At 32.8% G+C, this 19,193-nt stretch overlaps 1 protein-coding gene across 9 annotated transcripts in view; it reads right to left on the reverse strand.

Annotated features, from left to right (window-relative positions):
- The window catches only part of LOC110998379 (PDZ and LIM domain protein Zasp), a 48,116-nt gene extending 29,157 nt beyond the window's left edge, over nucleotides 1–18,959 (reverse strand). For 4 of the 9 annotated variants that reach the window (XM_045630617.1, XM_045630615.1, XM_045630613.1 and 1 more), the window contains exons 1-2: nucleotides 18,757–18,958; nucleotides 3,689–3,793 (exon numbers count right to left, since the gene is read on the reverse strand). In XM_045630617.1, coding sequence (XP_045486573.1) covers nucleotides 3,689–3,793 — 105 coding nt within the window. In that variant the 5' untranslated portion in view covers nucleotides 18,757–18,958. Of the gene's footprint in view, nucleotides 1–3,688; nucleotides 3,794–18,756 lie in introns of all 9 variants that reach the window. The other 5 variants (XM_045630622.1, XM_045630621.1, XM_045630614.1 and 2 more) reach the window with 4 other exon arrangements.
- Nucleotides 18,960–19,193: the final 234 nt, after the last annotated feature.

Here is a 19,193-nt window from a genome sequence, read left to right on the forward strand (position 1 = left end):
TTACTAATGAAATAAGATAGACGATAAACAATTTATTAGCTGACCGAGCAATATGAATTTAATTGGGCTACAATTTATTAATGTCTGTCACGTCTACCTTAGTTAATCATTATCTAGGCTCGGAGGCAAATATTGTGTATAGTTCAATTATAAGTGTTTATTTATTAAACTTCACATCATATAAGGATATATCTACTATGTATGTTACAAACCATATGAATCGTTTATTAAAACCTAAAATAACAATGAAATATACGGTATTTACAATTTTCTAATCCTACGTAGTAATAATAAGAAATTATAAAGTTTGATCTGTGTGGCAGTGTTCCTTCAACGCTGGCAGCATTTCTTACTACTACGATACTTTTTGTTGGTCGAGGAAAGCATCAGGCTGGGGTCGCCGGTACTACCAGGCACTTACACTTCTAATATTAGTGTAAGACATTATTGGTTTTTTTTTTCTTTACCAGGGAAAACGGGCTGGAGGCCCATAAGTGTAATACATTGCTAGATTACCTTTGCAGGCCTTTCAAGAATTGGTATGCTCTTTTCTTAAAGGACTCTAAGGAATTATCAGATTTTGTATTTCTTAAATATCAAATATTTTCAATACCAATTTATTATACGAGTTTACTTTCAATACGAAAGAATTTCGAAGGAATTATGTACCAAATTTTCTATTTTATACTCGTACGGCCAAAACATTGTCAAAGAACAAATAATCAAAGTTAGTCAGGCACAGAAGACTAGAGCTAAATAACTAGGGAAGATTATAAAGTAAACAAATACAGAACTCTGAGGCCAGGACAAAGGACGTTTAATTTTCATCGTCTTTTGTTTTTTAGTGGATTTTTTTTAAATGAATGTTCTAAGTCAAAATACTAATAATGAATGAAGTGATGCAAGATATCGAGGTCATTTAACAGTTAATAAGAGGTAAAAGCTCCTTATAACTAATCACCCACTTAAATACTAACTGGAAATTGATAAAACGTGACAAATGTAAAACAACCGTTTGTCTTTGACAAACAAAAAACAATTGTTTGCTATCGCGCGTAACGGGTCGTTAAAATACCTATGTTAAACTTTGTATACATTTAGATTGAATACAATAGTGTTAAATATATTTATAGATATATTCTACTTGATAGAATTAGGAAAGATTTTTGTATAATTGAAATTTAATAAATTGGTGACCAAGGCACCGTAAATTAAAAAGCGGACTCAGAAGGTGGCTGACTAAATTATGGAACAGCAGGTACATGGCAGAGTGGCACATTGCAGACAGGAATGGCGGGATTTGGGGAAAGCTTTTACCAAAAAATGCAACAGATACCTAAAAAAAATTCAAATACTTCTTTAAAATAAAGAACACAAACGGACAGCCTGATGTTAAAACCGCCATGAACACTTAACTATGCAGACGGCCTTGAGATTTGGTACACTACTAAGTCAAAGTCAAAATAACTTTATTCATATAGGTAAACAAGTACACTTGTGAACGTCAGAAACTAAGTTAAATTAGACATAGACATAACATTTATCACTACACACATAATAACAATAATCAAAGAAAAAAGAATGAGAGATAAGTTTTTTTTAAAAGAACAAGGTACGTTTTAAGTATATAATGCGTGTGTGCTGTGGTTGTAATTGGTCCTGGCTCAGCATTATAACACGTCTGCTCCACAGCGTTGGTCATTCTGCTACCAAATTAAAGACCACAGCAGCTAGTAGCTCAGTCGCAAAAAATTCTAAATTTACATTTATTACCAGTTCGCAAGTCAAGAGCGTAGAGCTGGCAAGAAAAACTGGCAAGAAACTTTCCTTTACTCGTTATAATGTCTAAGCATTTTTTAATTTTAAACAATTCCGTGCATTACTAGGTATTTTTAATAATAAATTATATTTCTCATGAATCAAGCTGTATTTTCCTGTTTTCAGTGTACATGTATATCTGATGACTAATAATTATTAGTCTTGCACGTATTGATTTGCTGGTTGTTTCATAATGCATACATCTACTATTCTTTTTATAGTCTGTCTAGACAGACATCGATCTATTGGCTATGGTGTATGGAATTGTTTGCTAGCTGGGCGGTAACGTTGAAAGGTAGCCCAGACCTGCGTCTATTATTTATTATTCTCAATAGTTGATTGACCTTCTTTATAATCTACACAACTTTTGCATTGTCCATAGTATTAGAATACTTATCTATAGAAGAAGAACTTATCTATAAAAATGAATCGAGAAATATGTTGCTATGCGAAAAACTCGAAGACGGAGAAATTAAGTTTTCTTAATTATTGAAATATGAAGGTTTTTATTCCGAAAAAGAGAAGAGTCTATTGGGTATAATAATAGCTAAATGTAGGCTAAGTAAAATAGACATGAAGGCGAAAAAGTTCGGGGGGGCGAATATAATAAAACTATTTTTAGCTAATTGAAAAGAGCTTAGATAATTAATTTTATTAAATTATGATCTTATTCAATAATAAGATCATAATTTAATTCGTACTGTACATGTAAATACAATAATTTTATTTAGAATGTCAAAGACAAAAATATATTTGCGACAAAACTTGATTCAATTTTTTTAAAACAGACCAAAGCGGCTATGCTATGAAACACAAATTTCTGAAGGCATCTCTATAAATGATTTTTTTTATTTCTAATTATACAAAATCATCAAATATTTCCCAGCTATGGAAATACAGTTTTTCTTGGATATTCAATTGACCTTTTTAGTATTCTTCTTTACTTATTATTTATGTTTCCCAACGTTTAAACACTCCCTGGCCTTCTACAAATATTTTTAGATCATTATTAGTGAAATCGGTCAAGCCGATCGCCAGTTATAGCGAGACAAAGGAATAAATAGCAAATAACTATATGAATTACAGATTAAAAATTTGTAAAGTATTGTCAAACATAACACTTTCATTGTGTTTAAACAAGCAACAGAACTTGTTTAAATTACCATTTACCGAATAACTAAATATTTGTCCCGCCTACTTAGTGTCTACATTAATAAAGAGACTTTAAGACTTGATCTAATATAGACTCAATATGATGTAAAAATATTTTTTATGCATGGCAACATAAAGTTCTAGAAAATTAAGAATAATGTCTGAAAATATAATTACCTCTCCACATCGCATCATTCGTAATAAGTGATGTGAAATGGATCTAAAATTATCGCGTTTCATATGTAATATATTTTTAATAAGATCGTGTTAACTGCGTTACATACATTTTAATTTGTTTAGTTCCATACGTTATGTCTCATATATTTTTGCACTATTTAATTTATTATTATTAATTTTATTCTCACATTGGTTGTCTAGAGATCGCTCGAAAGCGATAAGGCCGACAGTTGCCCTCCTTTTTATTTAATTACGTCAACTGTATTATATTTCTGTATGCAACGAAGTTGTAATAAATATACAAACAAATAAAGACTATTACTACAGATAATAGAATTACGTGAATTATAATCTATGATTTAGGTTAAATATATCATCAAAAAGGTTATACTAAAATATTCTATCGTCTGTGATTTATGTTTAAAAAAATGTAATGTCTTTATCAGTATCAAATTGTATGAAGTGCATAGTGCAGAACTACGTAGCAGAAAGTTTAACAGTTCGAAAATATATTCTATATCGTCGTCTATATTAAACATACCTTCTGAACGACGAGCGGTGTACCGAAGTCTTTCCCGCCTTGCAGCCTGAAGCCGAGTGGTTGTTGTTCAGACTTGTTCAGCCGCACAGTGATTAACTGTGCCATCTGGAATATACACAAACTATATATTTATCCTCAAACATATATAATTCAAACACAATTAAAGAGAGGAAAATCAGTTTCTATTGCGACGTAAATAATTATAGTACTTCAGAGTATAGCAACGTATGCCTTTGACTTGCGAACTGGTAGTAAATGTAAATTTACAATTAATTTTTTTGACGTTCATAAGTGTACTTGTTTGCCTAGATGAATAAAGATATTTTGTTTGTTCGTTTATGGTCAAAATAATCCTCGTAAAATGAATTCTCCTGTCCTATTTTTGCACCGTAAATATTTCTACGAGAATAAGAGAGCTTTTGATAATAACTTAAATTATATTTGAACACTAGTGGACCCGACACTTTTTAATCACAAACATACACAAAACAGCAATTAAAATCAGTCCAATCGTTTATAACTTTTTACATACACGCACATTCGGTTCAGCTTTAGAATAAGACTATTGCTATGACCTAATACAATCCTATAAGATCTTTGTATAGGAAATTTTTCTGCAATTAAAAATTTAATATTTCCCGCGGGCGTGGCATTTGATTGACCCAATTGAAGATTTATTTTCACTCAGCCGTAGCTTCGCTGACCGCTTCACTGTTCGGCCAATGCGATCTATTTTATCTCGCGGAAGATCTAAGTCAAAAGATATTAGTGAAAGGCAAACTTTCGTTTAACGCAGGGAGTAAACAATAAGCTAAATCATTTATCAGTTTTTGATGATTTCTCCAATGATAAGTGGATCTTTTGTTAATGGCGTATTGGAAAAGTGGGACACGCAAGCTTGGAATTCAATAATATCCTGATTCCTGACAGATGTCAGGATATTATTAAGCTGGAAATGACATAATTCCGCTTTTTCAGGAAATTAAACGGCTCAAATATGTGTGTGTAAAAGTGAGATGTTCGTAGAGTGTAGTTTATGCTCATGATGCAGGTGATTTAGTGCTATGGTTATTATACCATGTACGTAGTTGTTCTCAAAGTTCTGTCACTGGCACTTTATTTTTAAATTTCGAACATGATTTTCTTTTAAATTATTGCATTCTATTTTTGAATGTTCGACTATAGTTTTGAAACAAAAAAACAATAACTTTCCGTAATTTTTCACGATGGAGTGGACATTGAAAGTAAAACCGAATAGCTGTTCGAGAACCATTTTCAAGTTGCTTAAAAAATTGAATATAAGGCTTAGGTTTGTGTACTATTGATAGGTACAATGAAGTCTCCAGTGTTGAGGACAAGAAAAGAACTGGCCAGCCGCGCTCCGCAAGAACAGTAATCAAAGCTATCAAGACGCGGATAGCAAGAAATCCTATCCGAAAACCGAAGTTTAGTAGGAAAACAGTATAAAAGGTTTTGAGTGAAGATCTTGGCTGATATATAATATGAAGTGTAATATGCAACCCAAAACCATTATTTTACAATAAATAAATCATTAAAATAAAATAAAAACATATGTTAATATAATATTTAAGTGCTGTTTAATCGTGAAATGATTAAATTATAAATAAGGCAATGTTTTTGAATACCTAATTATAGGAAAATCGACTTATATGTACACATTTAACATTCGCTCGAAGGATGAAGAAAACATCGTGACGAAACGGGCTTGCCTTGCACCCAAAAAGTCGATGGCGTGTATCAGGCACAGGAGGCTGATCACCCACTTGTCGATTAGATTAGCAAATAATCATGAAACAGATACAGAAATCTGAGGTCTAGACCTAAAAAAAGAACTGACTGTTAAATAAGTTGCTAACTATCAAAACCAAATTCTAAAAAAAAGCTATTCTCTGGGTTAAACTCACTAATATATTTAGTTTTCAAAATATAATCATATTTACATTGTAAATACTGGTGCTATTCTTAATGTATAAGTATCACAAGGAAAATACTGCCAAAAGGTACACAGGGAACAAACTTTTTAACGTTTTTTAACGTAATTTATGAATTTTAAATATTACTCGACAATTATTACGAACATTATTGATAATAATTAATTTATATTTTAGTAATCACAATCATTTTTAGAAAAGATAAAATTAAATTACCCTTCATACATTATCTAAAACGAACCTGGGAACATAATTAGCACACGAAAAACAGGACGCACTACTGGTTGCGCAAGAGTCGGGAATGAAGTGCATTTTTCCAATCATCAATCACGAAGTGCTGTTGCAGACCTATAATATTCATAGACAAGAATTACAGTATAAATACGGTAGTTATTTTTTAGATTATATGGCTGATTTTTTAGCGTACTAAATAGATTTGTTTCAAGAATTTAGTGGAAAATTTATTTAAAAAAAATCATTGGTGCTACAACCTTTTTAGGTCTGGGCTTCAGATTTCTGTATGTTTCATGATCATTTGTCAATCTAATATGCGTGATCAGCCTTTTATACCTGACACACGTTGTCAAGATTCCTCACGATGTTTTCCTTTGACGTTCGAACGAAATAAATGCGCACATAGAGAGGAAGTCATTGGTCAGCGGGAGTCAAACCTTCCACAGGGATGAGAGTCGCACACTGAAGCCAGTAGGGCACTGCTCGGATCAATTTATTAAGGTATTCAAAAATATTGCTTTATTGATTGTTAAATCATTTCACGCTAAAACATTAGTTAAATTTTATAATTTAACTTTAAATTGTATTATTTTATTTATTATATAATAATTATTTTTTTCATTACAAAATAATTATTTTGGGTGCCTATTTATATATAGATACATTATAACTAAAAAAGACAATCGTACGTTTTTTTTTGTAAGGTGTAAAAGTGAATAAATATATTTTAACGTAATGTACAGCTTTTGCGGTAGATCTATGTAACAGTTCCAATGTAAAATAATCACTCGGTATTAGAGAAGTCGGCAGTTTACAAACGGCAAAGCAATAATTGTTGCACTTTTTATAATTAAAGTCTCCATACTAACTGTATTTCTTTCGACTTGTAATTTGTTTCCATTTTGAAATAGGAATCATAAAAATTAACTTTCATGTAGAATGTTCGTGAATGATTTTAATTATCTATGAATTTGAAGTTAAAATACCTATGACTTAGTTAATGTTTTAAAAAAAGGATGTTAAGATTAAATTCAATGAATCAATTGTCGTATAGTTATTATTAAGTAATATTAATAATAACAACAAAAATTATATATAACCGCTTTAGATGGAACTTTTTGCTAACACTGGCCGCTATAAAAAGTAAAAACGTCTGATAGATAGTACATTCCTCGGTCTACACTGCAAATCAAGAGGTCGTGGCACTCTTCAGTCGACATCTCCATCAATACAATAAAAATAAGTTCTAGTTCAAGTTCGCACTAATGAGATATTCAGTCGTCACAAAAGGCTATAAAGGACATATAATAAAAGTAACAAGGCTTTAAATAAATTTCTTTTCACTGCAATGAAATAATGTTATTATAGATTTCTTAGTCTATGTATTGCTCTGCATTCATTTCACACGCGTTCTTTAGTCTATAGAAAAATCTTCATAGATAATTCGGATTTTAACCCATAGATTAAAAATATAACTTATATGTTTAAAATCGCGACTTATAATGGATATTAACGAAAAAACGTCTAGAAGCCTACAACCCAGAATAAGAACTCGTGAAATACACATACATTTTTGTAGCATTGTGTGATGACATTTTATTGTTCCATAATAAACCCACAGAGTACAACACTTTTTTTATGACATGGAACAAACGAGGAGGGTAAATTTTCTGCCTTTGTTTTTGGGCCTTAGATTTATTTTTGTCTTAAAATATAGGAAACAATAGACTATTTCTTTATATTGCTTTTCGTTGGAACAGACTAGGGCCCTAAGTGACTTTCTAGGTTTAAGCGTCATTTTCCTATCTCTATTGTTATTATATTCTGTTGTTTTCCGACCTTCGCTCATGATTGACCGCCATTTTATCTTAGGAATGTAAACTATATAACAGCGCATTAACTATGTCATCTTATCTATTTACCTATACTAAAGTAAATACAAAATGCTTTCCGCTATTATTTACGTTTGATACCCCTTTAAGTGCTCAAATGGAAATTTTGTTAAATTTTCTTCGTCGGTCCGTCAACGTACTTAAAAACGCGCAAATATGGAACACTTATTAATCTAAATTGTAGTAGTAATAGTATTTCTTACCTACATAGTAAAAATAAAAATAATTAAAAATTAATAAAAAGAAAATAAATTTAAAAAGTTTGGTCCCTTTAATTTAATGCTGGCAGCACTTCCTATATAATATATCACGTACCAGTATTGCTATACTAGTTCGTGTTATATTGTCTGCAGTACCATAACTTAAAACAAATAAGTAATTAAACTAACCCTACAAGGATATTAAACATAAGAAAGTGTCTCATACTACATAAATTCTTTATTAAGGGATATAATCTATATTATTACATTCTGTTCTTGAGTAGTATTTTTATCCACTTACCACTAAACGGTAACATACAATAAATATTAAAATCTGACCTCCTCTCACAGCGAAAGTAAAGGTACGGTCAAGTAGTGATGAAATGTACCGAAACCGATGAGTTGTGATTTCTTGGATTCATAACTTCCGTGAACCATCGATGTCCACATATCGGCTGTTTACCGGTTTGTTAGTCATTTGATGACGTCACATATGAGTCGGCGCGTACGCAGATACGAAATTTAAATTACGAATATTTATTCGTTTGATACTATATACAGAACTCAATGTAGGGACATCGCGGTTTCACGGGTGAATTTCTTGTCATTGTGACTTTTGACTTTTGAATTTAAAAAAATTATAAGTATATTTTCCCGGTGAAAGACTTCCTCCATATATAAAATATAAGTATTAATGCTCTACAATCTATACTCTTACATTGGTAGGTATTTTTATATATACAAACATTTCGTAAACTTGGTGTGTGCCGGAGATCGAAACTACGACCTCAAGAATGAGGGTCGCACGCCGTAAGGCATTAAATACAAGAGTTAAAGGGCTTTTACACATACATATATACGTATATATAACTAAGCTTTTCAATATATTGGCCACTCGGTACTTCTGCAATAAATTCAATTGTTTTATGACTGTGACATTGGCAAAACATTTCAAAGTGAATGCTTTATTAAAAATAGATTTTTGGCAAACGTCAAATGAGTAGGCAGTTCCAGATTTAACGAACCAGTATCGAGAAATGCACCTGGGAAAACATGTATAGAATTTGTTTGATGTAGACGGCGTGTTCAGGAAAAGTCATGGCTTCGTAACGTTGACGTTGGGGTGTGGACGGGTGTGAGCAGAGGAGTTGCTGCATCTGGCATGCTTCACGAGACTGACGGCCAACCTCTAGTGATGGAGAGGCACAAGAAGAAAATTTGCTTGTCTCCATTTTGCCCTTACAGAAAAACTGTCGTCTTCGTCCTTGATGAGAAATATAATATGTATACATCAGTAGTTCAAAGTATTAGTATATTCTTACCTGCTATGATTTTAAATTCTATCATATTTATATCTCTGAATACTACTACTATACACTTTTCAAATTTTGTGTAGCGATTGTATGTAATTCTTATGAGATGAAGCATATTATGTAGAACCCAACTCAGCCCTAAAGTATTTTCGACTCAATTCGAATTCCTTCAACAAAAGATCATACCAATCTTAATCGGGCGGCAACGCACTCGCAAACCCTTTGGCATTCGGTGTCCATGGTATCACTTAACATCAGATGAGTCTCCTACCCATTTGCCCCCTGTTCCATAAAGACAAATAATTTATAAAGACAAATGGCTTGCTGATTTAGAGCTGATGTCATAGCAACTCCTTTGAGTGCGCGACGTGTTTATTTGTCCAGCTGCGGCCTTCTGAGGTCGTTCTATTGTCTCTGGTATTAACATGATTTTGAGACAAACGAAAATGCTTTCACTAGAGAATGGTTGCGTATGAGACGCATTATATTGCATGCCAGAGTCCGGCCGAAGTGTCGCAATCTGGCGTCAGCTGCATTCAAAGATACTAGCGACATGGCGCCATCAAAATTACACTGTGTTTATCGCAAGGTAACAAGAAATATATATTTATTTACGAAATAGATTTTAGTAATATACATATGTTTTACGAAATTTAATTACTTATCGATGGGACTGTTCGAAAAATTTGGCTAAATATTATTTAACTTTTTGACACTAATTTGTTAACTAAATTGACAATAAATGTAGGAAAAACAATACACAAATTTAAAATCATTTATTCATTTAGGTAACATAATGTACACTTACGGGCGTCAATAAGGAAAGACATTAAATGCTTCTAATTTTACATTTACCGCCAGTTCCCAAGGGCAAAGAGAAAACGATGAACTGTCAAAAAACTCTCTGGCACTCTTTTTAATCGCCACTCCTCTGTTATTTCGTAATTCTCAGTCTGTTATATTAGTATCTACTACTTAGATTACTCAATAATACTCTCTATAATTTTTCAATTATAGTAGAACACATAATGGTGGATGTGGAACCAGCTGCCCACTGAAGTATTTCCGAACCAATTCGACGTAAGGTCCTTCAGCAAAGAGCGTATCAATTCTCACTTGCGACCCCACTAGCAATGTATTACTTATTATCAGACGAGTCTTCTGCCCGTATGCCACCTCATATTAAAAAAGTGCGTGCGTACAAAGTACAAATGTCAGAAGTGAAACTTCTTTGTAAATTAATTATTACTAAGGTAAAATCCCGAGTAGACGATCATATATATACCAGTAAATGAACACTCGATGTATTTGTAGGTGACCAAATTAGCTGTTTACGTTATGTCGTTTGATACGCGAATAAATTGTTCTGAAAAGAACAGTTGTACGTTTGCGTAAGATACAAGTGTGTTCTGAAAAGAACAGTTTTATCAGTGTTGTCGCATAGGCTGTAGGCATATCGAAGTGATCTCAAGAGAGCACATCCGAACGCTTCAGCCGCTGCGCGCAGAAGCTGAAGCGTTCGGATGTGCTCTCTTGAGATCACTTCGATATGCCTACAGCCTATGCGACAACACTGATAAAACTGTTCTTTTCAGAACACACTTGTATCTTACGCAAACGTACAACTGTTCTTTTCAGAACAATTTATTCGCGTATCAAACGACATAACGTAAACAGCTAATTTGGTCACCTACATATTAATATTATTATAATTAGATGTATTTTGTATATTCACACTGTATACGTGCTAATATTAATATGAATAAATAAAAAATCTGCGTTTACTGCGTGCGCTGCTAGGCGTTATGCTACAGAATTACCATTAACCAATAGGTAGTGTGTATTTTTCCTAGCTCCACCTTTCTCACTCTCTCTCAATCGGTTTCAATCGCTCTCTCCCTTTTTTTCGATAAAAACGCTGCACATCTTCGTGACGTTTCCGTAAAAATTTTACCCTTAAGCGTTTAAAGAAGTGTCACATATATGTACTTTTATGTAGTCTATTTCTATATAGTAGTCACATATCACGAGTAATACATTAAATCCGGGAATTTTTGTTTCGGATTTCGTAAAAATCGTAGCCAGTAAATATATTTTCGCAGCGAACACTATCACGGCCTCGTGATATTTCTGTACCCGTGGGCGTCGACGTACACTTGGCACTTCCCAGCGTCCGCCACATACAGACATCCCGTGAATTTTCAGTATTAGCTAAGCGTTAGGTAATTGAAATGTCAATAACCCTTGAAATTCAATGTAAAAGCCTTGATATAAAATAGGGCAGTTGGGAAATGTTTGGCCGACATCCATTTCATGCGTAAACCAACAAATCTAAATATTATTCATCGTAATGCGATAACTGTAATTTTTATCGATTAGGTAAACATTGATAAGCAAAACTTGAGTCGCAAAAATAAACTTTTAAAATGTTTCGCTTAAATAATCCAAATTTTGCAGTAGTATGAAGTCCCGTTAAGAGGAGTGTGAGCTAATAGTAGCTTCTGTGTGCGTCTCTCATCCTTGAGGTCATAGGTTCGATCCCCGGCACCAATAGACTTTCTTTCATGAAGGAAATAATCGTGATTAAACTGGCCCAAAGAGTCAAACACGTACTTGCGTAATTGAGGTCCAGTGCCAATGACTGAAGACCAGCATTTATGGCCTAAGCGTCAACAGAAACCAGAACCTACATTTTATAGGTCAAACAATAAACCACGAAAGAAGTAATTATGTAAGTATATAAAAACGGACGTAACAAAATCGTAACGCGACTTGATCAAAAGTCATTCAACAAACAAATCCACGCGAAACGACTTGTGAATGAGTTTATTTTAGATAGCTAGTGAATGAACGCGTCTTCGTCTATGTAACGTCAGAACATTAAATAGGTGAACGGAATTTTTATGAATAAATTCTTCACCTTAAAATCTAAATAGTTTTGTATAAAAAAATTATTTATTTATTTATTAACACTTCGTTGTTTTTTCATTAAATGAAAAGGTGGGAAACTATCGCTTTCGAGCGATCTTTACAGGCAACCACTATGAGAGAAAAAAATGTATTCAATTACATAAGGTAGGCGAAAAGTGCAAAAAATACATATGATATATAGTTATTAAGAAAAAACACTAATCAGGAATAAAAAAAACAAACTAAACTGATACAGGATACATGAATAAGTCTGTGATACCATATATCTAATAAAAATAGTTTTCGCGTTTTTAAGTCTACACAAGAAAACATTGCATTGTATGAAATTAAGTTTACCGGCCGCGTCTATATGCTAAACGGATAGTAATAACGACATGAAAACATATTATGATTATAAAATAAACAGGATGCAGCTAAATAGAACATCTGATTGACTTTCACAAAAATGGCGGGTTTTATTTACTTTTATCAAGTTTTACACATGCGTAGGTTTTGAACATGGGTTAGCAACAAGAGAACATTGGCAACAAACCAAAAAATCCACAAAATCATAATTTGAATTCCTGAACTTGTGTTCTTATGTAAAATCTAAATTTTCTTATCATATTTTAGAATCATTGCTTTAAAGATATTTACAGATGTTTTGAGACTATAGCAAGATTCATCTTTAAGCGTCATACCGACGCAAACATCTCAGTCACGTAAATTTGTATATGTAAAGACTGCGAATTTCATTTGATTGCTCTTTCTAATTGACCAATCAGAAATAAATGAAACGCGTTGGTCGTTGATTTTACGTTCTTCACAGTTTTTACTATCCTAAAGGCTCCATGAGTAGAAGTAATAATCAAATAGCGCTACAAGTCTATAAGATCTTGGCCGCATCCTTCTGTCAGGTCACCTTTCTATGCTTGACGCATGTCATCGATTTTTAGGAATACAAGTAGTTTTTCCCACGTTGTTTTCCTCTTGTAAGGCCAACCTGTAACCTTCAGACACCAAGGTTTTTTTTGGTGTTTTCTTTTAAGTTTATTTATAATATACTAGCAGACTGGGCCAAGCGTTGCTGTGGCTAAGGTTTTTGTTATATTACATAGTAGTAAGATATTCAAGGGAAACTGTAGGAAAACTGATGTGACAGGTCAGTCAGCTAGCTTATGTGAAAGGTAGAAAGCTTATGTTAGAATTCAATCAAATCAATAATAAACAAATACTAAACAAATAATTTGCAATAAAATAAAATTGCGACTATAATTAAAGATCTAAGCTATCCTATCTCTTAAGTTGGACCAGACTGCACACGGTGTCCAAATTTGATTGGTATCGGTTCGGTATTTTAGGATTCTATCGCGGACAAACATCGTGACAGGAGATTTATATATATTAGATTTAGCAGCAATAAAAAAAACTGAGCGCATACGAAGAAACGTTATTGGTGCATTCATTGATATTTGTATATTACATATCTTAACGAAACATTGAAAATAGTCACCTTCGAAACGGCTTGACCGATTCTTATGATTTTTTTAATGCATATTCAGTAAGTCTGAAAATCGGGTACTTCTATTCTTTCCCTAAGCGGTAAGGGGTGTCCAGCCCGATAATATTTGTTTTATGTTTTAATTTTGTATGATACAGCATACAAAAATACATACTTACAGCCCTTAATTTTCAACCCTCTACTTTTTTTTAAATAAAACGTGAACTCTGAGGTTTATTCTAATATAATAACTAACTTTAAAATGTAATAACTAAAACATATTATTAAAAGGAGTCCCTTTAGGCAAGGTTCAGAAGATACTGGCAGCGTTCCCCCCTTTGAATAGCTAGACTAATTCATTGTCCGAGGTAGTTGCCAGCTCTAAATAGTAAAACAATATAGCTACGAGGCACATCGGATTGAGATTATATTATCATACGGGGGATTTTAGATTGGGCTAGTTGGCAAGGGTTTTATAAGTTCAAGAAAATACTGGATTCCTGTCTCAAACAGTTTTTGATAATTTCTGCTATACACGGGTTTTATTGACGTACATCGTCCCCGACGTTGTGACCTAAGAATGAGCAAAACGGATGTTCGCTATTGATCCCGATGCCTCATTGGCATGTTTATGAATGGTGATTTGCTTATTCAAGCGTTCTATTTAAATAAGTTTCGCCTGCGTCTAACAATTTGTACAATAGGTTAAGTTATTTTATAGAACAGGGGGCAAACTGATTATGTTATATTATATTATGCCCATGGACACTATAAATTCCAGAGGGCTCGCGAGTGTCTACCTTTTAAGAATTGGTACGAACGTGTTTCGGAAACACTTCAGTGGGCAGGCTGGCTGGCTGGTGGTGCGCGACAAAAACTTTATAAATATTTTTTTATTGTTTATTTCTTTTATAGAATAGTATAATCCAAATCATTATATGTTACATTTGAAAACTACTCGGTTTATATTACAATAGCAGTCTTATCAGGAGCGCGAAATGTATATAAAATTCAATTCAATTTATTTTTTATGTTACTTAAAATTAGGCTATCTAATAAATGATGCGCTATTCGTTAGAAGCTTTAATAATTAACCTAAATAATATATTTTTTAAGTCAGTGGCGCTATAACTTTTTAGCTCAGGGCCTCAGATTTCTATTTCTGTTTCATGATATTTGTTAATCTAATCGTTTAAGGCTGCCCGCCGCCGCCGGTTTTTTAGGTCTTTCCGTCACAGTTCCTAGAAATAAAGTCCATTAGTCAAAGACCTCGGGGATGAGTGTGTATGTTTTAAGGTTAATTTATTTTAAAGTAGAAACAATACAATGCATACTTAAATTTAAATCTTGTATATTTAAAATATTAGCTTAAGTTTTGTCTACTTATAAATAACGTTAAGAAAAGTGATATAAAATTAAATAAACAATCCACATATTAGTGTAGTATCTAGAAAAAAGGTATCCTTTGTTCAAACGCTATCAAGCAATAAAGGATATTTATTATATAGCCCCTGATACAGTTATGACTAATCCAAATAAACTCTGACCAAGCGACCTGTGAGTCATCTGATCCTGGAGACGAAAAATAAATAAAAACCGCGCCCTTTGTTAGACTCGCGAGACACCAAGAAACTACGAAACATTCGAGCCAATGTTACACATAACGCGACCTTATTTTTCAAACTTATATGTATATATATATATATTAGATAGCCTGTATGGACATCTAAATCGTGGACTATGTTCAATAATATAAGGGTATAACGGACCAAATGGGCGAAAAATACGGAAACTGAGTCCACAATTCAAGGTATAATATACTAATTTCAATAAATTATAAATTGTTTCAATTTTTGTATGTAATTAATACTTTTTTAACAGTCTTATTAACAAGTATGTAATATCTTCCATTTGAATATATATTTTGAAATCCGAAACATAAAAAAATTTAATCAGGTTTCGCGAAGAAGACAATTTTGGGTCGCAGAGCCAGCGAAGGTTTCGTGGAAGTAATGTTAAATTGTATATAATTTATGGGACATTGTATGAATTAGTAAGCTATTAATATTATATTATTTTTTTATAATACAATTGCATTTTTATGATTAAAATACTATATAACATACTAATAATAGGAAAGTGTTGTGAGTTTTTATAACCTGCTATAATTTTTATTCTAACAGACGAAACCACTTTAAAATGTTGTCATTGAGGAATCGTAGAAAATTAATTGATATATCGTTTGCGTTTAAGATATTAAGGAATCAGGTTGATTGCCCCAACCTTTTAAATAAATTTAAATTTCGTGTACGCTCTGTCCCCATTGTCCTTTCGTATGTACGCGTTTTGGCCAAAACTCACCAATAACTGAGCATTCTGATAAACGAGCTAGGTTTGGATATCCTAGTTCTTGCTTTCACACTATGAAATCAATTTTCCTTTAGATTTAATGGATGCCAAAAATAAAATATTTGTTATTTTATTTATCTTAATGTACCAATGTATCAGTGTGTCAAGAGTTGGCAAGCTTTCGTAAATAAATAAATAAAAGTAATTCCATAATACACAAATTCTAGAAATTCTTTCCCCTCTCAGTATTCCATTTTTCAGTATTATTATCTGTGTTCATAAAAATGACGCCATACAACCGATTATATTTTTTAATCAGTCAAAGCGAACCATCAACAAACCATCAATTAAAACAGACAGGTAAATTAAGTTAAGAATTCTAAGAGATTTTTGTTATCAAACGAGCTATTTATTAATTCCTAGAAGCCTTTGATCTAACGCACGCGGCAACGATTCCTTAAGTAGAAATCACGTTTACATACCTGATAAACAATCTCTATTTATTCAATATCCATATATTTAAGTGTATGAGTCACATAAGATACAAATTGTCTAAATGGTCCAACAAAGAAAAAAATGGGAACCTTATTTTAAATAGCCACTTCAAATAATCATTGTAGAATAACTTTAAAAAGTGCCATTGATAAATTTTGACATTTGCCAAATAGTAGCTTCTGTCTAATCTTATGCTTAAATTGGACTTTAACAATTAGGCAGAATTTTATAAAACATATTATGTTACCAACATACAATTAACTTGACACTAAATAACTTTCTAGATTTTTTTAATGGTTTTAATAGGTATGAGTAATTAAAAGATCACATTTGATTTCCATAAATGCACATTAAAATTTAGGTTAACGACCGGTTTAATGATTGCTCAAATCATCAATGATTTCATCTTCGACTCTTTGATTTGTTTGTGTCTTCGCACTTTTCGACTAACGTCTCTAAGTGGTACTTTAAATACAGAGTTCATTATCATATTCCAAAGTTAACACTCCGATAAGAATGCACTATAGAAAATGCATAATGTGATGGCACATTAAAATAACTGCGCAGTAACATTTCTGTGAGGTAATTACCATATAGATATGAGATTTTCTTAGGGACCGGGTATATATTATATACAAACGAGTATCATCAATTTGCATTTCCCATTTCCGTATGGTCCTTTGTTTTAATATTATGACAAAGGACTAATTAACGTCGTCAAGTTGTTATTATCATGGTGACTGTAGCGTACATATACCAGCAATGTATACATTTATCGTAACTAAAACAGCGATGACCTAGCCTTAGTGTGTAGACTAAATAGAATAGTGCAAGTAAATACACGGCAAATAACCTTCTCGTCAGATAATTAAACTAAAAATCGAATATAATTCTTTTATACTCGATATTTTTGCACTGTAACTAGAATGGAATTTACATCAAAAAGGAACTTCACGCTCGTCATATAACATTAAGACGTCTTAAGCTGCTTATTGGAACATCCATAGTGCAACAAAATGCAAGATCAAAGGGCTTGCAAGTGAACGTTTTAAAATTCCCTTTAGTTTGGGCCATTGCACTCTGGGACTCGTATAACCGGCCTTTATCAGTCCGTAGTTCGATTCATCGCAACCATGCCCGCTTCGGGATATCACCAATCGTAACTGCAGGCTATATTCAAACCGTGAAGCCAGAATAAACCCTCATCAGCATAGACAATAACACTATAATTATAAAGACTGAAGTCTGTAGTAATAAAACCATTATATCTGTACTCTTAGGAACCGAAACTAAAACTATGGGAAAACTTAAAAAATAACCATCTAGTATATAATTATCTCATTACTAGTAATTACTTCGTAATGTACATAGCACTGTGGTAATATAATACTATATGTCTACGATTATAAGGCGGGTCTTATTTTGACATACTAATTTAATTTTTTGATATAAACAAAGATTAAAGAACTCCGCGCACAATTTGATCTCATAATTATAAAAACTATGTCATCATGTCATCAAAGCATCCCATCTGATATACTGATTTTGTCACAAATTAAAATTTCGGCGAACCATATAATTTTAAATTATCAGGCGAGATGCGGGCCGAAGCTACCTACTAGACAATAAACCTTGATACCAGATATGTGCCACCAACTAATTCGATATTGCAAAATAACTAGTTCTAGGTCATATGTTACGATAACTACATACATATTTGTAGTAAGATGTTTTTACCTTTAGCAAACATAAACTTGACTAATCAATATTCATACAAGTTGGCACACGATGTAATCGACTTATCTATTAGTTACATTAATAACTATATTAATTATCACTATAATATTTCTAATTACATTTCGTAATTTCCAATTAGCATTACATTGTGGGTGCCAGCTCAAACTATCGCAAATCACTAAACCACACAATTGTCTGACTCATTGTCCACAACTCGGACAAAACATGATCTTATGCAATGGACCAGGTTACCGAAATTAGAATATTATTAAATTTGTATTTGCATCAAAATGATATTCGTAAACCAAATATTACCGAAAAATTTCAGCGTTCTGCAAATCACTGATAAACAAAACTTTTTTTAATATTCAAAATACACATTTAACGTCGATTTATTACATAAAGTACAAGAATGGTCTCAGATTACACATTTCGACCACCCAATGTATAAACCGAAACAGCTGTTTAAGCGATGTAATACTTACATTGGCAGATTCCTTGATCAGCAAATTCTTCACGCGGCACTGTCAATCACTGGTTCAAAACACGGCGCGTTTCCTAATAGGCGTTCGCGCTCGCGAGATATATTTAGAGTGTAATTCGACACCGGGAGCGTGTCTCGGTCGTTCGGTCGTCAGCTTGTTGCGAGATTCGGCGCGCGAGTGCTGACTGCGCGGCCACCTACCACAGACTAGATTGAACCCACGCAGCGATATCAGCGCTTCAGCAAGTACCTTATTTATTACTTCAGATAACGCAACAAAAAATATATGAATTATTGTGAAATCGCACCAAATATGTCTGCTTCACTTCACTCGTTAACAATATAGGAGTTTTTCTCGATTGATCTGAATTAATATAATAATTCTTGTCAGAATCTTCAGACTGCATCGTCGAAAAAGAGATGTCGAAGAATGTATCG

Source organism: Pieris rapae, chromosome 12, assembly GCF_905147795.1.
Source record: "Pieris rapae chromosome 12, ilPieRapa1.1, whole genome shotgun sequence".
Taxonomy (NCBI): domain Eukaryota; kingdom Metazoa; phylum Arthropoda; class Insecta; order Lepidoptera; family Pieridae; genus Pieris; species Pieris rapae.